The 26373-nt window shown below is 45.8% G+C and overlaps 1 protein-coding gene across 1 annotated transcript; it reads left to right on the forward strand.

Moving 5' to 3' along the window:
- Nucleotides 1–12355: 12355 nt before the first annotated feature.
- On the forward strand, nucleotides 12356–25351 carry Rcn1 (reticulocalbin 1). Its single transcript, XM_055599439.1, has 6 exons — nucleotides 12356–13030; nucleotides 17238–17431; nucleotides 18345–18523; nucleotides 20199–20259; nucleotides 23098–23297; nucleotides 24255–25351. Exons 1-6 carry the CDS (start codon nucleotides 12795–12797, stop codon nucleotides 24360–24362), a joined length of 978 nt encoding a protein of 325 aa, XP_055455414.1. The 5' UTR covers nucleotides 12356–12794; the 3' UTR covers nucleotides 24363–25351.
- The last annotated feature ends 1022 nt before the right edge of the window (nucleotides 25352–26373 follow it).

Here is a 26373-nt window from a genome sequence, read left to right on the forward strand (position 1 = left end):
AGAAGAAGAAGAAGAAGAAGAAGAAGAAGAAGAAGAAGAAGAAGAAGGAGAAGGAGAAGGAGAAGGAGAAGGAGAAGGAGAAGGAGAAGGAGAAGAAGGAGAAGAAGAAGAAAAGTAGGCAGAAACTATTCTCTGTAGTTAAGAAGAAAAAAAAAAACCAGCAATGAGCACAGGTACCCAGCTCCTCTGGTGTTCAGAGCACAGGGTTTTGTTTTAAATAATAAGTTCAGTGGAATAAATGTTCAAAGTGTGTCTGAAAACCTTCCATTTGGATTCCTAGTGCCTTGCGATCACTAAGCCAGATAATGCTCTGGGATATGAGACCCCTTAATGATAAAGCAGAGCTGTTTCATGTAGCGTCATTCAGTCCCATGGTGGCCCTTCTGAGAGCTGTTTGAGTGACCATCAGAAATGGGGACACTGTGCAGTGCTTTCCTCTTGATAGCTTCCTTCTGTTCTGTAGCTACAAGAAAGATGAGAAAGGCTATCCTGGGAAATCAATAAGCCTAAAGTGGATTCTGGGCTGTGTCACTGAGAGGCCGTGGACAGATTATGAAATTGCACTCTGAGCCTCAGTTTACCTGTAAACTGCCCCCACCCATCATTAGCATTTGAGGATAACTTGTTGGACAGCTCTGATGTTCTGGAATGACCCTGGGTAAGAAGGAAGATACAACCAGAGGGTATTGTCACATACAGCGTGTGTGTGTGTGTGTGTGTGTGTGTGTGTGTGTGTGTGTGTGTGTGGTGTGTCCAGGGTGTTAAGACCTTTTAGAGGCATGAAAATATTTCATATGGCCAAGACCAGAGCTGGCAAGTGTGAAAGTGAGAGCCCTTCCAAAAAAGTAAGAAGTAATGGAGACCCAGGCTTAAGGGAGACTCAGCCTCCCATTGCTGGTGAAGTCGGGACCTTAGGAAAGGATCTTCCACAGCCATTTTGCTAAGCCAGTGCTATTCCCCGTTCCTACAGGTAAGTGTGGCTGCTGCTCTTCATCAAAGAAGCTTCTCTTTATTGCAAACGGAGACCATCACAGAGAACCCCAACTGGACACAGTGAGCCAGTTCCAGGAGATCTACGGCTCAGGGAACATTCCAGAAAAGGAGGCAGAAAGATTGTACGAGTCAGAAACCAGGACGTCTGCTGCGAAACAATCTCTCCTAGAAATGGCTACATGAGCGTGACCAGAACAACGACAAATATCAAAGGACATGTTATTGGGGAAGGAAAAAAAAATCACAGATTTCCACACTCTACGAAGAACCAGATGCAACTAATGACTGCTGAGAAGGGGAAAATTAACTTCCCCCAAGAATGAGCCCCATAATTAGTTATTCAATATAAGATGATCAGCCCTGAGATTTAGCAGGGCTAAATCACATTTATATATTTTTGCATATCTACACACACACACACACACACACAGCAATAATAATAAAGAAAAAGCAGCTAACCATTTGAGAGTTGGGGAGGCATAGAAGGAGTTGGAACAAAGGGACCGGGAGATGATGGGGAAGGGGGAATTGATAGAGTGATATTTTAAATAAAGAAATATATAAAAGAATTCACTTTTTCTTGGGGACAACAAGAAGCCACTGAAAGGTGGAGTGTCCTGATTCCATGTGTTATAGAAAGAGCTCCATTTAGTGGAGGAGTTACAAAGGAAGGCCCTGCTATCAGCGGAAGATGGTCGTAGCTGGGTAGGGAAGAAACCTGACACTTAAGACTAGGACCTGATAGACCCCAGGGATCTGGCTTGGACAAAGGCAGTTGTGATGCTATTGACTGAGAAAGCAGGTTCTTGAAGACTCACCTAGGGCCACAAGGCAAGAAACAAGGAGAGATAGTAAGTGTTAGTTCGGGTTCTGTGTTCCTCTCTCCACATCTCTGTGAACCCCCTTCCCCTCACTCCCACCTCACTGGGCTTGTTGGTCAGACTTAAATGGCTCATTCAAACGCCTCTGGATTTCCTCAGGGGTAACTCAGAGCACCTCTGCCCAGCCCCCTTGGCCCAATGGCCCAGAGCAAACCAGCCTCGTTTCAGCCAGTCTGGACAGAGTGTGGCCACCTAACCAGGGGCCTTTACTCTGAAGCAGAGACACCAGGAAAAAGACAACGGTTCTCTCCCTCTGTCTTGCTTCTGCTGACCCACAGCAGCTTTATTCTTTGACATCCGGCAACTCACGGTTGAAAGCTGAAGTTGCAAGAGAGGAGAAGTATGAAGTAAGCTTTGTCTAGATGATAGATAAACTAACAAACAAGCTGTTCTGTCCCAGATCATTCTAGCGTATCCCACACTCAGAGTCCTTTAGATTCTGAAGCAAGTTTTAAAATCCTGAGTGGATTATGATTTGGGAATGGAGTGGGAGCTATAGCTTTCCAGGCTCTCAGCTACAAAAACTGCTATCCCTGATCTTTTTGCAAATAAGCTCATTTCAGTAAGTCCTGCAAGGAAATGAAGGCATTTGCTTTGTTCCTAAGTATTGCCCAAGCTTTGCCTGAGAGTGCTACCTCACACGCAGTAAGTCTAAACGGGAAGGAAAGCAATTAGCCCAAGTGTGCCAACTTCAGCAGTGCCGATTGGCTGGTTAGTTGATTTAAAAAGCTAATTGTTTTATTTCTAAAAGCAAATTGCAAGAACAAACAACAAGGCATAAGTTGCTGCCCTCTGCTCCAGACGTTATGGTCCTTTGGCATGAACTGTCTGAGCCCCACCCAGGTTCCCAGGAAGAGGACCACAATGAAAACACTAGACCATGGGATTTCGATAGCCAGCGTAAGAAAGCTACATGACCCCCTGAAGGCACCCACAGAGTTCTGCTCTCAGTCTGTGTGCCGTCAGTCTGCGTGGCTGCCCACTAGGACACAGAGGCCACTAGCCCCAACTTAGCCTCGCTCCCCATCTATCACTAAGGCAGCTTTGTCACAGTGTCTAACAGCCCTGAGTTTTTAGATCCACATCTCTCTCCAGGGTTAGACATGTAGATACCTGTTATCCAGTCCCGCCCAACATATATAAACTTGCTGAAACCCCAGAAGAGCTGGCTGGAAACCCCCATTCTTCAACCTGCTTCTGGGCAAGGCCTCCTTTTCCTCTCAGACACATGCATTTTCCTTCCATTGTTCTCTGTGACCAGCTCAAGGTCCCTTCAGCAACACGCTAGCTTTTACAGGTTATAGGGTTCCTCTGGTAAATTCCATCCCCCTCACCTTTCAACTGTCAACCCTCTTTAAACAAAAGCTTCCTAATTGCCCATCTCTTAGCTTTCTCACACTGGACCTCACTCCTACGTCTCTGGGGATTTAAAGACTACCAAATGAAAATTTCCTTCTGTTGTAGAAGCCGACATATTTGCACCTATCTGTACCTTGACTCTGGATTCATCCATCGCTCCTGGACACCTCATAGTGTTTGAGACCTCCTTCCCCCTATGTGTTTCCCTATTCCTTCCCTTTGGCTCTGTTTCCTTTATGATCTCATTAGAATAATATCTTAGTATAAGAATTCTCCCCAGCACCCTAGGAGAAGAATCATTACATCAGTGATGACATAGTCTGAGGTGGCTTACCACAATTTAACATTAAAGTAATTTTGTCTGTAAATTCTTGATAACATTAAAATAATTGTTTTTAATAAATATCTTTCAAAATAGAAAATTTCAAAAGTATCTGAAAACTATAATGAATATATGAGTATAATGAATTCACATCCACACGTGCTGTGCGACATACTTTTTCTAGGGAGACACAACACACACATCTGCTCACCCGGATAGGGAATCCACAACAAACTGAAGTACCATCAAAGTCCAACCAATGAGTTGGTCAACCAATAAGTTATAAATTGCATATATGTGGGGAGGGTGGGACAGAGGCATTGGATTCTCCCTAGAGCTATAGTCCTAGGCAGTTGTAAACCACCTGATGGGCATGCTAGGGGCATCTGAACTCTCCAAGAGCAGGATGGGGCTTTTGACTGTTGGGCCAACACTCTAGCCCCTCCCCCTATAAGATACCTTATTTTTCCTGCTCATGTCTGTGAAACTTTGGTGTGTATCTTTCAATTCAAGTGCAAATTCCAATCCACAGACAACCTGTGGGTTGTGATACATCAGAAATATAGAGCAATTGACTTTTCCACATAACTTAAATTAGAGTGTTCATTGGTTTGCCTTTCTCCTCAGCAATCTGCCAGTTGATTTTGTGTTTAGAAATTTGTATTACAGACTAATCAGGCAACAACTGAAAGTATTTGCACAGGACTTTGCAGGGCGGGGAGAGGTAGTTCCCAGCTCTCAGGTCTTCTCTCTGCCAACAAGTCTATTCTGCGCTTGGCACGCAGCAAATACCGGCAAAAGATCTTGCACATTACTGTTAGCCCTCTGAACAGCCACAAGCACAGGCCCCAGCTAGTCATCTTGTCCCAGTTGTCTCCTCTGTAACCTTTTCCCCGGAGTCAACAGGCAGCTGGCCCGTGAGTAAGCACAGTCAAATGAGGAGGAGTGCTCAGCCAACTGGCAGCTAGCTGACTTCAGAGAATGAGACAGCCCAGCTCAGATCAGCAGAGAGCCACAAACATGGAAGTTCACTAAGTTCTTCTTCACTAATTCTTGTTTGCTCGTTTAAGGAGCTAGTACACCAATGGATAACAATTGCTGTCTAAATTCCAGACAATTAAAGGATGCTTTAATATTATACAGACTCAAAGAATGCTGATGTAGACCTATAATGGCTGGAATTGTTCAATGCCCCCTTCTGGTGTCCTTGGGTACCCTTGCATGAACACTTACATATATGAAGACATACACATAAATAAAAATAACTTTCCCCCCCACCCCCAGTTTTCTTTAATAGTCCTGAATGACTTTCCAGTGCCTCTTGCTGAGCGTCATAGTCAGCATTTTTGAAGCATCCTGTACAGGAGAGATAGTACCATCGTCTCTAACAAGCTTCACTAAGGACTGTAGGGAGCACAACACAGTGGTGACAGTGTAAAGAGAAGCCCTCGGTGGGGGGGGGGGTGGCTTTGTAACTTCCCAGCCCCACTCACGGGGACTCAAAGGGTGAGGACACTGGCTTCCAGTCTACGGAGCAAAGCTAAGTGCAACAGCAACAGCCCTGATCTTCCTACCTACCAGATTTATGGAGGGCCTTTGGGTAAACAAAGGAACTTTTCTAATATGTAGTAACAGGTTCTAAGTTTCATATACCTAGAATAAGTAAATGCAATGCTCCAGGGCAGGTCAAGGATATCTAACTCCTCAAACCTTCAAAGCCTTAAAGCAAATTTTCTTCCTTTATTCTGTTGTTCCTTTGTTCCTTCTTTCTTTCCCTCTTTCTTTATCTTCTGATTTCCTTAGGCAATATACACCTTCTTTATAATAAATCCTAGATGAAAGCAAACAGATTTTTCTTTACCTGTGTTCTTCTTGCTTGAGTCTCAATGTTTAAGTACATCCCACATTCAGTTCTCTTTTTTAAAGAGTTTTTGTTGTTGTTGTTTTTAAAGATGTGCAGGTATATATGTGTGCCTGTGGTAAACGCACATGAGTGCAGGTCCCCATGGAATCCAGAGGCACTGAAGTCCCTGGAGCTGAAGTTATAGACAGTTGTGGCTGGAATTGTTCAGTGGCTGAAGTGGGTGCTGGGGACTAAACTTGGGTCCTCTAAAAGAGCAGCAAAGGCTCTTAACTGCTGAGCCAGCTCTCCAGCTTGCATTCAAATTTTATTCTCCCACTACTGCTGCTGTCCATCTATGGTTGCTTTTCAGATTTTTGCTTTGTCATACACGTATATATTAAGTTTCATGCTTTAACAACGTTTTCTTCAAATACTCTGTGCTAAGGATGTGTTGAACTTCTTCAGTCTGTAGCATATATTTCTAATTCAGTTTACAAAACTTTGGACCATTCTTTCTTTAAGTAATCTTCCCTCCTTCTCTTCACAGACTCAAATGATATATTTATACTTTGAGACTGTCTCAGAGATCTTTCATCATCTACGTTCACTTTTGCTCATGTGCTCCATTTGGGACCATCTCCTTTTATTTGCATTTGAATTTATTTGTATTAGTCTTTTTGATTAGGACACAAAATGTATGTCAGTACAACATTTTCATATCTATGTATACATAAAAGAATTTCATATATGTGTGTATATGCATATATATGTATACATGTGAAATAGATGTACCTATATTTCATAGATTTATACATCTTATTCTTTACTACAGTCTAAAACTACATTGTCCATACTGTAGTTTCTTTATCTGTCTATCGGTTGGTGTCTTTCTAGACATGTTCTATATCCTGTGGCACTGTAAGCAGTGTATTGAAATGTGTTATGAAACCTCCTTTGGGCCTCTACTTTTATTAATTTGCATTCTCTTTCATTTTTTTTTCCACATTGGCTACAGGTATGTCAATATCACTTTTTTCTCCAAAGAACCAGCATTTCAGTTGATTCTATGTTGTTCTTTTAGTCTCCATTTTATTGACCTCTGTCCTAGTTTTTATTACTGTGCTGCCATCTACCACTTTTGAGATACCTCATTATTTTTCTGAGGCTTTCAGGTGTACCATTATGTTATTTATTTGAGTTCTGCCTGGTTTATTAACATAGCACTCACAGCTATAAACTTTCCTTTTAGAACTATTTTGGCTATATTCCAAAATTTCTAATGAGTTATGATCTCATTTAATTTTAGGGATTAAAAATTTTCCTATCTGATTTATTCCACTACTCACTGGTCATTCGACAGTAAATTATTCAGTGTTTCAAGTATTTGTGTAGTTTCTGTAGTTTCTCTCACTACCAATTTCAAATTTTAATTCTAATTTTAATGTCTGATTAAGTGTAAGAAAATACTTCAATCTTTTCTATTTTTTTAGACTTCTTAAATAACCTGGAATGTGATCTATTTTAGAGATGGTCCCGTAGGCTGCTGAAAAGAATGTGTTTTCTGTATCTGATAAATGGAATATTCTGTATATATTTGTTAAGTCCACGTGATCTATGGTATAGTTTAATTCTACAGTTTGATAACATATCTACAGATGGGAAAATACCAAAGTCACTCACTGTTACCATAGCAGGATTGAACTCACACACACACACACACAGACACACACACACACACACAGAGGGAGAGAGAGAGAGAGAGAGAGAGAGAGAGAGAGAGAGAGAAATTGGGAACCCTAACATTTAGCACATATGCTAACAATTGTTATTTCTTTTTCATAAATTGTTTCTTTCATTAATACACAGTCATTTTCTTTGCCTCTTCTGACTAATTTTGGCTTGAAATCTACTTTGTCAAGTACTTAAAATAGCTATGGCAGTTAATTTTTAAGCTTCAATTTGTTTGATCAATACTGATTTCTATCCTTTGACTCTTGTTCTACAGGTGTCTTTGCCAGTGAGGCATGTTTCTTGGAGAAAACCAGCCCCTGGATCTTGGTTTTATGTTTCTTGTTCGTTTGTTTTATTCCAGTCATCTAGCCTGTGACTTTTCATTTGAGAACTGAAGCCATCTACATTCAAGGTTTTTGCTTGTTTATTTTTTGCATGTCTGCTTGGCCCTCCCACACTCCACAACTCTTTCCCAATGTTGTCTTTCGTCAGGTGGCTATAGCAGGTTAAATTTAGGCTATCTGACTTTGTGACTATATTCCTGCTCTAGGGTGCTCAGTGTAGCTCGGTTTTAAACAAAGATTCTCTCTTAAGAAGGTGCACAGTTCACTGAGCCAGGAGACTCTTCTCCATTGATGACCCACCCTAGTGGAAAAGTCTCTCTCTTATCAAAACCTGAATCTAGAGTGTGGCCTAGAGTGGGCCTGTCCTGTGGCTAGGCCTTCTCTTTTTACTTGGCTTCCTTGTTTACCCTTTTTCCTCCTGACTCTGGGGACCCAGGTTGGAGTTGTGTTCATTTTGGTATTCTTCTTTTTAGTGTATAACACTTTTGCCATTCTGCATTTTTTAGCTGTCCTATCTTTTTGTGCATTTCTTTACATCTTCAAAATAAAGCCTGTCCTTCCTCTCTTCCTTAACTTCCTTCCTTCCTTCTTTCTTTCTTTTGTTTCTTTCCTTTCTTTCTTTTTTTCTTTCTTCTTTCTTCTTCTTTCTTTTCTTTCTCTTCTTCTGTTTTGTTCCTTTGGGACAGTGTCTCTTTACATAGCCCTGGTTGTTGTGGAACTAGCTGTGTAGACCAAGCTGGCCTCAAACTCACAGAGATCCACCTGCTTCTGCCTTTTGAGTGCTGGGATTAAAAGCATGTATCACCACACCCAGCATTATAAAGCCTATTTTTTTTCTTCTCTTGACACATCTGCACTGTATCTCATGGAGACAGCTGCTAGTCCAGAAACCTTTGGGATAGTTTTGACTGCTATCCTTCAAGTTCAAATAGTTTCTTCTACAAAATTGAATCTTCTAATCTTATATGGATATTTTTCATCTCATATATTTCAGTTTTGATCATTCTATTTTCAACTTGTATATGTTTGTTACTTCCTTTTCTCTTCTGACTTTGACTTTTCAAAATCTATTCAATACAATAACAATAGTCATATTTAAATGTTTTCTCTATCCGTAAACATCTGGGTCAGCTGTTAAGAGTAGTTTCTCAGTGCCATTATGCTATGCATTGTTTTGTCTTTTTAAAATTTTATTATTAACTTTTTGTTTGTTTTCAATCTTGCTGTTTTTGTTTGTTTGTTTGTTTGTTTTTGAGACAGGGTCTCGTCATCTAATCTAGGCTGGCTCCTAAGTCCTGCTCTTTTTGTCTCAGCCTATCAAGTGCTTTGATTACAAGTATTAACCACCAGTCTTGGTTCCCAGTTATGTCCATGTTTGAATGTTAGAAACTGTGAGTTTTGTAGTTGTTCTCAACCTGTGGGCCTCAAATTCTTTTGCTGGTCAAATGACCCTTTCACGGGGTCTCCTAAAACCATTGGAAAACACAGATATTTACATTATGATTCATAAGAGTAGCAGCACTACCGTTATGAAGCAGCAACAAGAATGATTTTATGGTTGGGGTCAGCACAGCATGCGGAACTGTGTTAAAGAGTCACAGCCTTTGGAAGGTTGAGAACCAGGGGTCATATTGTCATTTCTTCCCCCGACCTGCTCCTCACCCCTCACCCCCACACACTATTCATTCTTATAAGCTTTCTTGAGCCTTTTCTCTTGAAGGAAGTCAAGTTACACGGAAGAGCTGTATCTTTCGCAGTTGGTTTTTAGATTTTGTTAGTCATTTCTGGGAGCCATGCTGAGCCTAGGGCTGATTGTGGCTCACCTCTGAGACAGGACCTTACTGAGCTCTCCGCCCAGTGTTCACTACGTGTTTTTCCAGCCTGACCAGTAGGAACAGATACTGGATCTGGTACTCCTTGTTTCTCGGAATGAGACAGTCTCTGGATTTATATAGGAATTATATAGGATCATTCCTCTCAGGGAACTCAGACTTAAGAGAAACTGAAATGAATCTGTTAGTATGAATCAGAGTATGAAAAGTTATGTGTGAGATGCAAAGGCTCTGGACATTTTGAGTTAGAAGTGATTGATTCCAATTTGAGACCTAAGGGAAAACATCATGGTATAAATGACATCAGAGCTGAGTTTTGACAACTTTCTATGACATTGAATGATGGAGAGGCAGGAGGTGAAGTGAAGAAATAAATAACTTTTAAACGCACAAGCAGCTAATTACAAATCCTTGTGACATCCATAGCCATCTGGCTTCTTCTTTCCTGACAGAACCCTTGGGGTGTGCTTCTGAAGATTCTGTATATTGTTCCAGCCCTGCGGACTCAATTTTGATTGGTCTAATCAATCACAGACTTTCCATACCATACTGGCCAATGAGATGTGAAAGGAGGTCTGATGGGAAAGTTTTCTTCCTAATACAGGGATGAAACTTTTTTTTCTTTCTATTGGAGGAAAGCCAAAAAATCTTTAAAACCTGGTTCCTTGGCGATGCCCTTGAGCCATTTGCATGAGCCAGTCTGATGTTGATGTAACTCAAGACTTTTTGAGCTGTGAAGACGTGGCTCAGTGGATAAAGAGCCTGCCCAGCAAGTATGAGGATGTGAGTTTGAAACCCATCTGAAGCTGGGGCCTGCTGAGACAGGAGAATGCCTAGAAGCTCCTGGGCTAGAGTCACATATAATCACAGACAGGATGTGTAACCACAGACAGGATGTGGGACAGAAGTGCCCACACAAAGACTTTCTGATACATGAAATAATGTCCCCTCAATTCTATTAACCTTTAGTCTGAGTTTGCATAGATCTGCACACCCTAACCACCAATTCATACTGCTTTTTCTCAGCTACACGCCTCATCCCATTTTGAGATCCTCTGCCTTACTAAGGGTGGAGGCTAGCTTCGAAGGGGGAAATGTGCTTCATCAATCTTCCCACATGAGCACAGGGGAGAAATAAAAAGCAAGCTTTTAAAATGACAGAACACAATTACTTAATGAGGGACCTGGGCCTGTTTTTGTATCATCACCTTTCCTGATAATTCGGTTGAGGGGACGTCTTAATTCTCCAGGGAAGAATAAAAAAAAAAAAAAAATGCAAGAAGAGAATGCAGGCAAGTTGCGGGAGAAATTACACAAATGCTTCCTGTTTCACAGCACTGTGGGTAATTCCCACAGGGAGCAAGCCTCCATCTGAGACAATCTGTGGGAAGCCACCAGCACGTGGCAGGAACCCCAAGTGTAGCAAGGGTGAAGCTGCATCCCCTTCATTCCTGACATTCTGGTTCAACAGCTGTGAGCCTAGCCCCGCCAAGGAAAAAGTCATGAATGGGCAGCCCGTCACCCCTCCCCACTCACTCTCCAAGCCCCTTTCCAATTTCTGCTTCCCTCTTCCCCCACTCAAGTCATATCCTGTTTGCCTTGTCAACGAAAAGGGCACTGAGCCACTTACCTCAAGACATTTGTGTTCGAGAAGTTTATTAGTCGGGATTCTTTCAGGGAACAGAAACAGTAAAATAAATACGCATTGTAAAAGAGGATTTATTAGACTGACTTGCAGGCTAGTGGATCGGTGGCCATCCTTGTGCCAAAGAGGCGGAGGACCGGGTAGCTGCTCGGCCCTAATCTAGAGCTGAGAGGTCAGGAAATGCCTGGAGACTCACTCACTGGTCTTCAGTCCACCTTGGAAGCATGAAGAAGCTGGAGTCTGACGGCAGTGGCCACACTCACCAGCACGAAGGGTGGCAAGCAGGCCTGCTTTTCCTTCGCCTCCCTTCACGTCTGGAGCTGCCCTGAGAGCCGCCCGGAACCCTCAAATCGCTGACCGCTGGAAGGAGTCGTACAAGGCCACAGAGCGTTACTTCCAACTCCGCTGCCCTCTGCCAGACAGCATAGGACCCCTCGAACTGCCACGTTCCCCTGCCTGGCTTACCCTACTTATCGTTAGCCTCAGTTCCTTATATGTCGTTCACCCCGAGAGGCCTTCCTTGGTTGATCTACTATGGGACATATGCTCTGTAGAACCGTGGCTGTCTTGTTCCTCATTATACCCTCAATGACACCCACCATCTTCGTTTGTGAATTGAAAACGGTCTTTATAGAAAGGCACTCGCAGCTATGCTATAATGTTCTGACTTCCTTACCGCAAGGGCACGCAGCACAGCCCCGTGACCTTTTCTGGAGAACGTGAGGAAGGTGAAGGAGGCGAACAGATGGCCTTACAGCTCTTGAGGTTGGAGGCTTCTCTCTCCAGTCAGTTTCCTGGGACTCTTGAGAAGATCCACTGACCCTCTGACACTTTAATGGAATCCCGACGCCAATCAACCCTACATGACTTTTTGTGAAAAGAGTCATAGTCTCTGACTGGCACCCTCAGTACGCCAGCCGCCGGCCGTGGGCAGCTATTAACGTGTAAACTCAACTACTGAGTCCGGATTCACTCCGGTCAAGGGTTCAATAGCTACTACATGTAGGACAGCCCACGTAGAGAACATTTCCATCACTGCAGAAAGTTATAGAATACATATCACCCCTGGTTTCAGATCTAACATGCTGATAGAATTTGAGTCACGTGGTGGGCCTGTAAAATGTCTTGGCAACATTCAGAAACGAAAGCATTATAATCTGATATGTGTTTGGGGGGAGCCTCTCTTGCCTCCTTCCCCACAGAATGTAGAAAAGACTTCTCCTCTCTCAAGAGTCCCCTCCCACAGTTCGCCAGCTTATCTCTAGGATGTTGAGATTTGCCTCCTCCTTAACCTAAGGGACCACGCCCATCCTGGCCTCCTTCCAGCCTCTTGAGCACTAACTACACTGCAAATTGTATTCGCTGGTCTGCAAATTGTATTCACTGGAGTTGAAGTGAGCTTAAATGCTCATCTCCGGGCAAGCCTGGGGCTTGAGTTTCAGGTTCTCAGCTGGCCCCTGAGGTGGAGCGCTGCTTCTCCACGCTGGAAGAAGAGCTATCACCCCGAACATCTGTTGCTTTTTTTCTTTTTTTTTTAAACAAGGAACTTCTCTCGGGCCTTGTAGAGAGCCCTCCAGTCCGCAGCCCCCTTCATCTGGGCCCGCCCCTCGCGACGAGCTCACGGGGAGGGGCCGAGACGAAACCCGAGCCCGGCGCCCACCACCCCGGCTGGCGACGTGGCTCTGCGGCCCCGGCCTCCTCCGGCGGCGCCGTGTCCAATGGGCGCGTGAGTGGGGCGGCCCGAGCCTCCCCGCGCCAGCCGGTCGCGCCCCTCGCTGGGGAGGGGACAGCGGCTGAGGTTCTGCAAGCCCCTACTGCCCTGCCGCCTCCCTGGGCTCGCGACCATGGCGCGCGGCGGCCGCCTGGGACTCGCCGTGGGGCTGCTGCTGGCACTTGCGCTGGCGCTGCAGGCCAAGCCCACGGTGCGCAAGGAGCGCGTGGTGCGGCCCGATTCCGAGCTGGGCGAGCGGCCGCCCGAGGACAACCAGAGCTTCCAGTACGATCACGAGGCCTTCCTGGGCAAGGAGGACTCCAAGACCTTCGATCAGCTAAGTCCGGACGAGAGCAAGGAGAGGCTGGGGTGAGGCCGCGGCCCGGGCCGCGCGGGGTACCACGCTGGGGCCCACGGCAAAACCTTAGAGGGAGCCACGCGGGACCTCGAGCGCAAAGCGAAAGCGAAATCGCGCCAGTTGGTCACAGCGCCAGACCCCGCGTGGAAGTCGCCGCCACGCCCCGGTCGGGATAGCTTCCCACGGGGAGGCGAGAACGTGGCAGCGGGAGCAGGGAGTTAGAGGGCCCGCCCCCCACCTAGGTTTCATCAGAAGAGACTGGAAAGAGTGAGCCAAGTTGCTGGCTGTGGCCTTTTAGTCTCCGAGTTCTTTCCCACAGTCTTAGCCTCAGAGAGGCACTTGAGACTTGTTAAAAAGCATCTCAAGATCAAACAGAAATGGGTAAGAGATGAATGGAGGGGGCAGGCGACGGAGAGGCTTATTCCTGGCCTGTCTCTGGGTCAGGAAAGGAAGATGAGCTCTTGTCATCTGACCAGCCATCCCAGAAATCTCAAGTAGAGACACAGAAATCAGGTTTTTAAAGGGGGGTAATTGGGATTTGTACAGAGATGGAGACTGATTCCTTGGTCTCTGCTTTGAGCATTATGCGTGAGGCACTCAGTTTTTTGTTTTGTTTTGTTTTGTTTTGTTTTGTTTTGTTTTGGCAACTGTTTGTCTGGGGCAAAAATGCTGCTGAGCAGCTATGGTGGTGCGTTGTGAGCTTAGCTTGGAACTCGGAAACAAACCTGGGCAACCTCTCAGTACCCCCCCCCCATCCCCAGGAGACCAGTGTGCAGTTGTTGGAGAACCTTTGAGAGGGACTGGTAGCTAGGGGAAAACCAGGTGCAGGCAGGGCCGGGAGGAACACAGCAGCCCTACCTGTGCGCCGCCAGAGTCCCCAGAACCTGGCTCCTGGGCCTGCAGGATCTTCGTATTGTGCCACAGTTGAAAAGAACACAGCCATCTCTGTGCAACTGAAAGGCCAGAGTGTTGAGCAGGACAGGATAAATGATACCTATTGTGGAGGCGCAGCATCTGCCTGTTGTGATAAAAAGACCTTTGGACTTCAAAGTCACCTCCAAACACTATCTTTTACTGGGCAGGGAAGTACTTTCTCTTCTTTTTTGGGACTTAACAATAGGGGCCATTGATAAATTCCCTCCATTGTACTGCTGTGAGGCCCTGCTGGCTGATTTAGTCTGGGACCCAGATTGCAGCCGTTCTGCATTGTCCTGGGAAGGAGGAGGGGGAAGAGAGTCAGGAACTGGAAACACTAAGTTTAGGTCCTCTGGCTTCATTTAATTCCTTCATTCAGGCTAATTAGCTCAAATGGCAGAAGTGTTGATGGAAAGACCTTGATTTTGTTCATTTATTCATCCAGCAAGCATGGCAGTGGCTACTGTGCTTGGACAGTGTTTGACATCTGTCTGGCAGATACGAAGATGAGCCCTCATGTTCTAGGTCTCTGGGTGCTGGCCATCAAGGGTGGAGGCCAGGCAGGTCTTTCAGGATTGCTATCATGGTGACAACATCCTCAAGTGCCTGGGTCTCGCAGGTGGCACCTCATCAGAGCTCATGAGCTGATTCAAAGGTTGCCAGGAATACAACATCAACAAGGTGTTCCAGAAGTGAGGGGCCTTCTTGTTTATTGGGGTCTTGAACTCTTTTGTGGGGCAGGAGGATGTGCTGGGCTCCTCAAGAGGCAGAGAAGAGGAAATGGGAGGTATAAGAGAAGGGAAGGGAAAGGGCAGAGAGAAGGACCTCAAGGAGGCAGAGATGTTATCTGTGCATGTGGGTGTGCTGGTCAGGACATTCTAATCCCCAAACCTTGCTGAGAAAGCCAGCCTGGCCTTAGAGTAGAGAGCATAACCGTGGTAGATATGGAGTTCTGGGTAGACATGAAGGTGAGGGTTACTGTGTCTGGGTATTAGGAAGAGAAGGCTGAAGACCTGTGTGGCAACACTTGACCTTGACCCAGTGTTGAAGGAGGAACCAAAGATAACATCTGGGCCCCTGGCCTGAGCCCCTTCACCTCTAAGGTAATATGGGCTAGGATTGGGCTGTGTCTTTTGGAAATGACAAGTCTAGCCTAAGGCTAATTGTGAGGTTGCCTCCCCGTCTGCTTTCTCAGTAGTCCCCTCCAAGTCTGGGCTGTTGAAGGAGGAACCTGGCTAGATCCAGGCAACTTTGGCTCTATCGCTTGACCATCTGTTAGAAACACATGTTGTCTTTAAAATCTCTGGAAACACTGAAGGGTTGGTTACAAAGTGAAGCCATAGGCCAAATACAGCCTCAGCGACCTCATACAATCTTAGAAAAATGCAAATTACTTTCCAACGCCTAGAGTTGGGAGTGATTTCACCTGTCCACCCCAGTTTCTGGTTTCTCTTGAAAGCGGCAGGCAGGGCAATGTCATTTGCCCTAGGCAACTCCTGGAGGCTTTCTTCATTTCTTTTACTTGCTGAGAGTTCAGTTTTGCTTCCACACTTGACCTACATTGTCCTGAGTGAGGAAAGGCACCCCGCCTCTTTGTTCCTCACACACATCTTGTCATTTGGGTGTTTCCGCTTACAATAGGGAAACTGAAGCTCAGAGGTTCACTTGCTTGAGGTCACAGAAATAACGGGGGGGGGGGGGGGGGAGGACCACAGCCAGGATGAAGATCTAGATGTTCTGACTAAAGGCATTCAGAATCTACTACATTCCATTTCCTTTCAGGATCTTACTCTTGCGACCTTTCAAGAGAGGTTAAGATCACTCCTCTAATTTCAGTAAATAGTTTTAGAGTCCTTACTGTGTGTTGGTCCACAGCTATGCCCTGGGTGTTGGTTGTTGTAAGCTATTCTTTCTTCAAAAGAGGGTTGCATGGTGTCATGCCATTGAGCCTTTGTTGGCCTGAAGTTCTGCTTCTCAGTGGTGTTGGGTAACCAATGGGCAGAGTTGCCAGCATGTTCTCAGGACTGGAGCTGCGCCTCCCTGCGCAGTGTTGAATGAATTCTGCTGTGTCCAGCTCAGTGTGCCCCAGGGAAGCCTGAAAAGGCATAGGATTTCGTTTTTCAGTCCCAAATCTATGAACACTGTATTTGAAGGGACCCTTTAGAGTTGTTCATAATACCCATAATTTCCAGAAAAAGGAGCTGGTCTCCTTGGGTTTAGATAGGAGATGTTGACTTTGTTTGCCCCTCCCCCCATTACTCTACCTTTCCACTAAAAGGCTCTCAGTTACTGCTCAAACTGTATTTATAAAGAACTAAGGAATTTGGGTCCCCTCTTTAACTAATCAAGTATTAGCTGTTAATCAGAATTGCCACTGAAAAAAAAATGATCACTGGAGTTGATAGAACTCTAGCCCCAAAGAAAGACACTGAGTTTTTGTTGGCCTGGCCTGTATGGCTTCATTCCAGGTGTGTGAAACTTTCTCTTAAACATTGGCAATAGCTTTTGGGTTTTTAGAAGTTCCCCCACAGAGAAGGCACTCCCTATTTGGGACTGTTTGACACAGAGACAGACAGATGGTGAGTGTCCAGGCTGAATTTTACCCTGAACTAGTGTTTAGGACGCCTCAGTAGAATCTAGTGTGAAATCCATGGACCCTAGGCCGTGTTTGGAAACCCAAGAGGGCACAGTGGTCTGTATCCTATTAGCAGGGGAACTTTGCTCCTTCAGCTACCAGAGGGCCAGGTTTCTGGAAGAGTTTGCTTTGTCCGACAAGATTGGTCTCCTGCTTCTTAAGTTTCAAATCCCTAAGTAAAAGGTATCAGGATTTAAAACACACAGCTCGCCAATCTTTTGATTAACATAGAATTTCCTGTTGTTGCAACGTACCCAAAGCTAAAAAGAATGTGTGCTCAACCCAGTTAGACCTAATACGTCTTCCAAGCCAGTTCTCAACAGTTGGACATGGCAGTCTCTAAAGTCCTGAGCCGAGAAGAATCCTGAATTCGTATCTGGGTTTCAAGATGTAGAAGTGTGATCCATTAGTGATGTCTGCCACTGGCCCTGGTTTCTAGGAGGAGAAAGCATATATCATCCTTGGAAAGAAAAAAACCTTAAGACCCTTTGATCTAAGGAGCATCAGATCACTGATAGGCCAAATCTCTCTTAGAATCTTATAACATTTAAGACTGCAAATTGCTTGACATTTTGCTGGACCAAGACCATACAAGTGGTCTTGTCCTTGATGATGACCTTGAGGGATTTATTGTTTCATTTTATTACTTTCTTTTCTTAAAACTACAGGAAAATTGTTGATCGAATTGACAGTGATGGAGACGGCTTTGTTAGTACTGAGGAGCTGAAAGTTTGGATAAAACGGGTACAGAAAAGATATATCTATGACAATGTCGCTAAAGTCTGGAAGGATTATGATAGAGACAAAGATGAAAAGATCTCCTGGGAAGAATACAAGCAGGCCACCTATGGCTACTACCTAGGTAAGAGGTGCTACAGTGGAGATTGCACAGTAGAGAACAAGGTCACAGGAGACTGTCATCATGGCTAACCTCCTTCTGCCAGATGTCCCAACAACCTTCAAAGTAAAACCTGTTGTATAACATCCTCCTCTGCCTACTAAGAATGTACCAAGTTGGCTGACATAGGGGAAGGTGTTTTAGGCCGTGGCCCTGCTTGAACCTAGCTCTCAGAGGCACACACAGAGAAGAGACAGAAACTGTGCTTCTGGCAGTTCTCATTGCTGCTGGAGTTGGGCAGTTAGGATGAAGTATGTCTGAGACATCATCAGGAAGGGCTTCAGTGGGAAGGGGGGTTTGAAAACTGGGCCTTGAAGAATGGATTTAAATTTGGAGCGATTGTAAGCGACTGTGAGGAAGGTGGCAGAGGCACAGAAATGCACTCATGGTGGACGGGGCTTGGGTGAGAGGATAGGAGTACGCTGACGACCCCCCCGCCCCCGCACACACACCCAGGTGCCTGGTAGACCACAGGGAGACAGGCTTGGGGAGAAAGGAAGATAATCAAAGCCAGATTCTGAGGGCTTGAAAGCTAGTGAGGCCTTTAGACATTCTAGAACACACAGGGAATCCTTGCGTGTCCTAGATCAAGAAGTGATATGATGAATGCAGAAGTCTGTAAATAGAGGTCTGAAATTGTGTGGTCTAAAGCCTGCACTCTTCAGCGCTTGCTCTGAAAGCCCCTAATGGGCACCAAGGCTGTGATTCTGGGATGACTTAGAGAGAGAGAGAGAGAGGGGATGCAAGGGTATTTTGAATAGAAATGTTTTAAAGAAGCCAGTGGGTGAGTTAAGGTCTTTTTTGTGTGTATGAAGAGTGAGTGATCTGGGACAGAGGGTCCCCTTCAAGGTTGGCCATTGCTGTGTGTGCCCTGCAGGAAACCCCACTGAATTCCAGGATAGTTCTGATCACCATACCTTTAAAAAGATGCTGCCACGTGATGAGAGAAGGTTTAAGGCTTCGGACCTTGACGGCGACCTGACAGCTACTCGGGAGGAGTTCACTGCCTTTCTGCACCCAGAGGAGTTTGAACACATGAAGGAAATTGTAGTTTTGGTGAGAACAGTGAACGTCCACACTGGGAAAAGACCAAGGAGAAAACGGTGCCCACACATTGTCCCTTTTTCCAAAAGGAGACTTCTCAGCCTGCTGGGAATTGGGGAAGGACTGAAGCTGAATAATGTCAAATCTCTGCCTGTCCAGGAAGTAGTCAGGACAAGCTAGCTGCTAAAACAAATACCCCAGTTGAAACCATTTAACACAAAGCAAGCTTGCTCCTTATTTGCATAACATCCCTTAAGGATGGTCCCAGGCAGATCCCCTGGGCAAACTGTGCTCTAAATATTAGCAGGCACCCAGGCTGCCTCTACCTTCTGCTCTGCTATCTTAGCTTCAGGGTCATCCTGGTAACAGCCAGGTGGTAGACACAGGACAGAGACAGAATGAAGAAATGTGATAGCCTGTCTTTACTATTCAGGCTTAAAAAAAAAAAAAAGATATATGTACCTATTTCTGTTCTGGCCCCTTTTAGTTATGCAGAGGCTGAAAGACACACAGCACTTAGAAATATACTCAGAAAGAACTGATGGGTTAGTGAACAGCTAGCTGGGCTCTGCCTAATTTTTGTTGCTGCAGGTTTTTGCTTGCTTGCTTTCCTTCCTTTCTTTTGTTTGTTTTCAGCATAGGAGGAATAGAAAACCTTATGGAAACGTAAAAGTGAGCTTGTGGCTGGAAAGGCTGCTCCCAGCAGTCGCCTCTAGAAAGCAGATGGCTCGGATGCGAGGCTTCTAAAAGATCAATGCCTATAAGGCCTCTGACTTTCACTGCTTTGTGTAGTGTCCCATTGGGCCCCATGTGCCTTTATTTTTCATGACATTTCAATAAATACCATCACCTATTTCCTGGACAGAGTCAGTTCCAACTTCCAGGATGCTGTCGATGAAAGATTATTTTCAAAAACAGCTCTGAGTATCTGAGATACCTAATCGCCTCATATTTTGCCTCATGACCTCCATGATCCCAAGGACTGGGCAGTGGTCCAGGAATCATTTCTCTTAATCATTCAACATCCATGTCGTGATAACTAATTTTCCAGAGGACAATGAAGGAGGGCAGGGGCGGGAGCATTGCCACAGGGGAATTGTTTGCCTGCAAGCAGAATTGGTGCTCTGAATTCAGACAGACGAAATTTCTTGACTCAGGATGTCCTTGAGTTGCTGGGCCAATGGACAGTCAATTCACTTAGTTACTGATGCAACTAAAAGCCAAATATAGCTGATTGAAGCAGGGTGCTTTCACAAGTCAGTTTTAACTTTCAAGTTTAATCTTCTATAGTTTTATGTCTCTGACCCCATGTGAGTGTTCCTAGCTCCTAGCTATAGAATCTGTTTTTATGGTCCCTCTAATCCGGGTCTTCCCATGTTGGACTCTCTCAGACTCCTAGGGGTAAGGTCTGGTATTGGTTGTTCTGGCAGGGCATCTTGAGGGCCTCAGAGCACACTGAGTTTACAGACACTCTTTCCTTTGAAGGGAGGGATCTGCCCCTCAGATTGTGGAGGGAGGGTAGGGGGATAGCAGCCATCACATGTTTTTTAATGTCACAGTGGGCTGCCCAGGGAGCTGAGAGAATGAGTCACCAAGTGTTATAAAAGCCAGACAAAGAGGGCAGCGGGAGTCTCGGACTTGCTTAAGGCACGTGGCCATCTTGTGTGGTTTCCCCATTGCTTCCTAGGAAACGCTAGAGGACATCGACAAAAACGGAGATGGTTTTGTGGACCAGGACGAATACATCGGTGAGTGCAGGCTGCAGTGGCTCAGCTTTCCACCCACTCCCACCCGTGACCTGATGGCCTCACTGCTGGGAGCGCCCAACAGAGAGGACCCTTCAGCCCTATTTGTTGCATAGGCCTAACCGGTACAAAGTGAGTAACTGCACTTCCCTTGGGGGAGGAAAAGCAAAAGGAGGCCAGCCAGCAGCCTGCTCCACAGGGCTCAGCGGTGCTGCTTGTCACACTGCCCTTGGCAGTGGGATGGGAGAGGCCACAGATATACAGTGACGCTAAACTAGTTGGGGAGGAGAAGACTAAAATTCGATGGAGGTCAGCTAGCTTAGAACCCAGACTGGGTGGGCACGGCCATGACTGACGAGATTGGCCGTGTGCCAGAGCTACAGGCAATGGGGTTACACCTGTCTGCCAGTGGACACAGTTGCTCCTTGTTAGAGCCACTCATTCTCTGGTATTTCATCTTTTGGCTGGTGGTACCGTAGTTGACATTTACCAAGAATCAGGGAGAGTTGCCTGACTGTAGCCAGTAGTGCCCAAGCACAAAGATCTGCAGCCCACGGCTGATGCCCACCACCTGCTCAGCAGGGGCACATGGCTCTAGCCTCAGGCTGCTGTCTTGTAGGAGCCCTCCTTTTCCTGTCTCACATTAGAGCAGGGGAAATCACAGCTTCAGGTGCTAACTAACAGAGAGAGACGGGAAGCTTTTGTGTGTATCAACAGGTGCGGTTACTCACCTTTAAATGTAATATTCTGCCCACGTTGCCTCGTCCCCTGGCTTGTGGCCGTACGATTTTGTCCCCGTGTGAAAAGGACAGGCACCTTTGGTAACGTGATGAACACAGCTTTTGCTAATGGTGAACGGTCATATATGGTTCTAGAGCTGAACACTTCCCTGTGTGACCAGGGTAATAGTCGGGTAGCTCTTTGCCCGGGTAATTAAGAGTGATCTCAGTGAGTCCTTGTATGATAAGGATGCTGACAGTGGCCTCCTCAGTGTGAGAGGTGGAGCCTTCCTCTTGAGAGGCACAAAGGGTGGGGAGTGCTCTGAGCCTCAAACCTGTCACCATGGCAGCAGTGATTGAATTAGACAGAGAAGGGCTCCCTGATAAAAACAAACAATGCAGCACTTTCGATTAACAGCGTAAACCCTTGATGGCCCTCCTGAACTCTGCGCTGAGATGGTTCCTGGTGGGGGCAAAATTCGCAGTCGCTTTGACTAAAAGAAACATTTCATTGTGTACACTGGGCAGGGAAGGGAGAAGGGTATTATGTTTGGCAATCAAGTTTTCAGCGGGTATTAGTGAGAAAGACTTTTATATAAGAACTTGTCAGGTAAGGGACCTGATTTTCTAGGGTGTACTCACTCTTGAGTTGCTAGTGTGGGGTACTGGAAAGCTTTCCCATCCACTGAGAGAGCCCTGTAATTCTATGCCCCAGAAAGACGTTGTTCTTTAACATGGGGGAGAACAATGTGTTCTCAATTCAAATGTCACCCTCTCCTGCCAGGCTAAACCAAGCTCAGACTAGCTAATGTGATTGTTGTTTCTCAAAAACAGTAGGCAAATGGTGGGCGTTTGCTCAGCTAATACAGTGCCTGCTGTGGAAGTATGAGGATCTGGGTTCGGATCCAAGATCTACCTGAGCAGTCTGGAGTTGGGGCACACACCTGTAACCCCAGCACTGGGGAGGCAGAGACAGCAGGACTCTGGGACTCCGTGACCCGGCTACCTTGTAGCTTTTCTCTTTTTCCTTCCCTTCAAGTGTCTATTCAGTCTGATGACTATCTTCTTATATTGAAAATTGATGCAAAGAACCTTTTTTCTACGTTGAAACACTGTTGTAGTTCGCCGCCCCAATGAAACTTTACTGCCAAGGGTTTCTTTTCTACACTGAAATTTGATCACAAAGAGCTTTGTTCTTTTCGTCTATCCTTGAAACTTTTTATTATTATTATTAATAAGGTTTCAAAACTGTGTTTCCATCCAAGAGAAACCACCCGTGGCTTCTAAATGGAAAGCTTGAACAAATAACAAAACAACAAAAATTAAAAAGTGTGTGAGGGATAGTCATGGTGTGCACATCTTTTATCCCAACACTAGGCAGGAAGAGGAGGGCAAATTTCCTAAGGGTTCCAGGCAGCCTGGTCTATATCGTGAGTTCCAGGCGAGCTACATCGTGAGACCCTGTCTCAAAACCAATCAAACAAAAGCAGTGTATGAATGTCCCCTTCCTCGTTTTTCCCAGGCTTTTATACAGTGGAGATAATGATCTGTCTTATCTCCTAATTGCTAGAGGAGGGAAATAAGGTGGTCCGAGGAAGCCATTTCGAAATGAGGTACGAGGTAGTAATAAGCGCAGACGGGAAGATGGGTCTTGGCAGCAAGCCTCCCATGGTCCTGTGTGGCAGCCTCACATCATTTTCATGTGTAAAACTGGAGAACAGATGATATAAAGGAAATGTACACGGGACACTTCCTGATGAGTCTGGGCTGTGGGAAGTGCCCAGGGTTATTGTTGCTGTTGTTTTCACCTTCGTGGCCAGCTGGAGTAGAGGCTCTCCCGTAAGTAGCCCTTTGGTCTTCAAAAATACAACTTACTGATTATTATCTCCATTGTACAAGCTTTGGGCTCAGACCCTGAGCCAGGAGAACCCAGGTCTCGTCTGCTGGCTTCTAACTGAGTCCTCCTGTCCCACCCCAGTGGCCATCCCTCCACTCTGCACCTGCTGTGACCTTCACCCTCTCCAGGGGTTGGCACCCTTCCAAAAATGAAGGCGTAAAGTTCTTCTGGATTTTTTTCCCCTCCTTCTTGTCTTCTGTAACTGAGAACAGCTCTTCTTTCTAGCGGACATGTTTTCCCACGAGGACAACGGTCCTGAACCAGACTGGGTTTTGTCAGAACGGGAGCAGTTCAATGATTTCCGGGATCTGAACAAGGATGGGAAGCTGGACAAGGATGAGATTCGCCACTGGATCCTCCCTCAGGACTATGACCATGCGCAGGCCGAGGCCCGGCATCTGGTCTACGAGTCAGACAAAAACAAGGTAGTTTCCGTGGTCAGGGCCGTTGATTGACAGGAAGCAGTTTGTGCAAGATTGGGTCTGTCCGCCTTGTTAGCTCCATTTGTCTACTTCTCTTACTCTCCAGCAGAGGCCTGTACATTCCACCAAGTACCATGACAGCTGCAGTGAGCAAGGTTTCCTCTTTCCTGGACAGTCACTTGTGGGCCACAGACTGAAATGACTGAGTCTCGCCCTGTAAGACTGAAACATTAGTATCGGTGTCGTTGATACAGTGGGGCAAGGATTTAAGAAATTAACTTGGTATGACCCGAGGCAAGCTTATTCCTCCCTTTATCTAGTCATCAGTGTTTATCAAGTATGTCTGGCATGGGGGTCCATTCCATTAGAAGTCAGACATCTCAGGCGAGTTCCGGGGCATCTGTTTGGGGGCAGGGGCTCTACCGATTACCAGTATTTCCATGTCCACTGATAGGTATCCAGGTAAATAGGGGCTGGGAGTGTTTGTAGCTCAGTAGTAAAGCAGATGCTATTGTGAATCAGGCCCTGGTACTAGAGTAGTAATACTTTATTAGAATCCAAAGAAGTAAGTAAATGAGATGAAGACAAAAATCCTGCCTCATCCGGCTCTGTTAATTGCCCCAAACACCGAGCTTTGCAGCTCTAAGTGTTACACAGTGAGACCATGAAAGGGAAGTGAGGTCCTTCTGGCCTGTTTTGGGAACACCCACATTACTTGTACAATCTATCTTCTGGTGTCCCAGGACCTAACTGAGGCGCTCCAGCACAGCCTTCACAGACAGCGAGAGTTTCGTTTCTGTTTGGAGTTTTGCACTGCAGTCATGGGGGGGTGGGAGAGGGACATGTCTGGACTGGTGGATGTGGCGTTTGAAACCCTGCAGGCCAGGGCAGTACAGTGGGCAGGATGCTGACCATGAGAGCTTCCAGCACCCGCCTGACGGCTCTTTCGCTTTCCCTCAGGACGAGATGTTAACCAAGGAGGAGATTCTAGACAATTGGAACATGTTCGTGGGAAGCCAGGCTACCAATTACGGAGAAGATCTCACAAAAAATCACGACGAACTGTGAAGGGCGCTCATCCTGATTCGGCCGACTGTCACAGGCTTCCTTTGGGGGTTCTGGGGGGGGGGGTTGCTGTAGGTGTGAGGTGTAGAGCAGTGGTATCCCTAAACGGTGAGATTATACCTCAGATTGGGGTAGGAGTTATTTTTCGCTCCATATTTACTGGAAAATAGCCATGGCTATTTGTACCAGTGGGGTTGCCCCTGAAGCACATTAAACTCTTGACAAATTGCAAGTCTCTGAGGGGATACATTGCTATAATGTGATTTCTTAGTCTCCTCTCCCCCACTTAAATTTAAAGGAAGGGGGAAGAAATCACGAAAGGGTTCTGTACCGGAAGGAGGGCGGTGGGCGGGACACTGTAAGGAGTTGACTGCTATGCATTTGAACTATTAGATTTTTTTTTTTTTTAGTTGCCACTGTTAAACGGTGGCGAAGAAAAATGATGAAGGAGTGAATGTTGTATTGTCCTAGGTTAGCTGAAGCAGGCATGGTATTTCAAATTCTTTATACTGTAAATGGTGTATAAATTTTTGTGTGTTTTCCTGTGTTTGGACCTGCTAATGTACACAATAAACCCACATCTTTTTTTTTTTAAAACCAAGAAACAATAAAAAAAAAAAAAAAAAAAGATAATGTGAACGAAAAAAAGGAATTTTAGGGATGGTAAAAAGATGAATGCCAGGTATTTGAAAAACTGTATGACCATGCTCAACACTTTAAATATACTTGAGAATTTTTTTTTTTTTTACAAGTTAATGACGTGGGTCTGGTTTTTGAAATAGTGAATAGAAATAACAGTCCTCTCCTGAGTGTGAAGCTATAGAGGGCTAGGGATCCAGATGTAGTGGAGTTGATTGTTTGAGCCTGCTTCCAGCACAGCGTATGCCAAAAACACAGGGCAAGGTCGTCATCTAAGCTGGTGTAACAATAACAGGTGAAATTCCACCTTGTAAACACGAGGTGAATGGAATAAAGGATACCTTGAGGATTTTCCCGTGTGTCTTGCGGTGTTTGACTTCATAGAAAGAATGGTTTCATTGTTCCTCTGGAATTAAACAGCCATAAGGGTCCATGGGTCAGATTGGAATGGACTCAGTAATTACTAGCAAGTTCAGAATGTATCCATAGTTGCCGATTCCATCACTGTATCCTTCATATCCTTCTGGGAAGTGAGGGAACCAGATGTCGTTTCCACAGTAGGATCTTCCTGAGACAGGTTTTAACTGGAAGATCCAGACTTCTTCCCAGTGCCTGTGGGGTCTGTTGGACAGGATTCGGCTCTGCCGCCCTTCTGAGCACTGTCTCCTTATTCCTCACTTACCCCACCTTTTCTCACCCTTTACCCCAGACTGCACCCTCACTGACTTTGTTGTCCTCAAACACATCAAGTGTTGCTGAGATACTCTCCCCGGGTGAGATACGAACATTGTCCTAATGAAAAACCAAAGAATAGTCCCACTGGCTTTCACTGGGGAAAGCAGAGAGTTTCCTGGGCTTGCATACACAGCATGGGTGACAGGGTACTGAGGAGAACATGGTTGATCCTAGAGCAGCCACACTGCAAAATCTTTGCCCAGCATGAACTGTACCGCTTCCTCACAGCCCGAGAGACCAAAACCCCAAGCCCACTCACTGCACTGGATGGGTTTGTGTGTCATCTTGACACAAGCTGGAGTCAACAGAGAGGAAGGAGCTTCGGTTCAGGAAATGCCTCCGTGAGATCCAGCTGTAAGGCATTTTCTCAATTAGTGAGCAGTGCGGGAGGTCAGAGGCAATCGTGGGTGGTACCATCCCTGGGTTGGTGGTCCTGGGTTCTGTGAGAACACAGGTGGAGCAAGGCCTGGGGGGCAAGCCAGTAAGCAGCACCCCTCCATGGCCTCTGCATCAGCTCCTGCCTCCAGGACCCTGCCCTGTTTGACTTCTTGTCCTGATTTCCTTGAATAATGAACAGTGACGTGAAAGTGTTAGCCAAATAAACAATAAACCCTTTTCTCCCTGCCTTGCTTTTTGGTCA

The sequence above is a fragment of the Psammomys obesus genome, unplaced genomic scaffold, assembly GCF_907164565.1.
Source record: "Psammomys obesus unplaced genomic scaffold, mPsaObe1.curated_primary_1811, whole genome shotgun sequence".
Taxonomy (NCBI): Eukaryota; Metazoa; Chordata; class Mammalia; order Rodentia; family Muridae; genus Psammomys; species Psammomys obesus.

What these genes read in the sequence shown, in the direction of transcription:
- Rcn1 (XM_055599439.1), top strand. Translation starts at nt 12,795, where the DNA reads ATGGCGCGCGGCGGCCGCCTGGGACTCGCCGTGGGGCTGCTGCTGGCA. An exon ending in GGACCAGGACGAATACATCG is followed by an intron (nt 20,260 to 23,097) that starts GTGAGTGCAGGC and finishes TCTTCTTTCTAG; the next exon opens with CGGACATGTTTTCCCACGAG. An exon ending in ACGAGTCAGACAAAAACAAG is followed by an intron (nt 23,298 to 24,254) that starts GTAGTTTCCGTG and finishes GCTTTCCCTCAG; the next exon opens with GACGAGATGTTAACCAAGGA.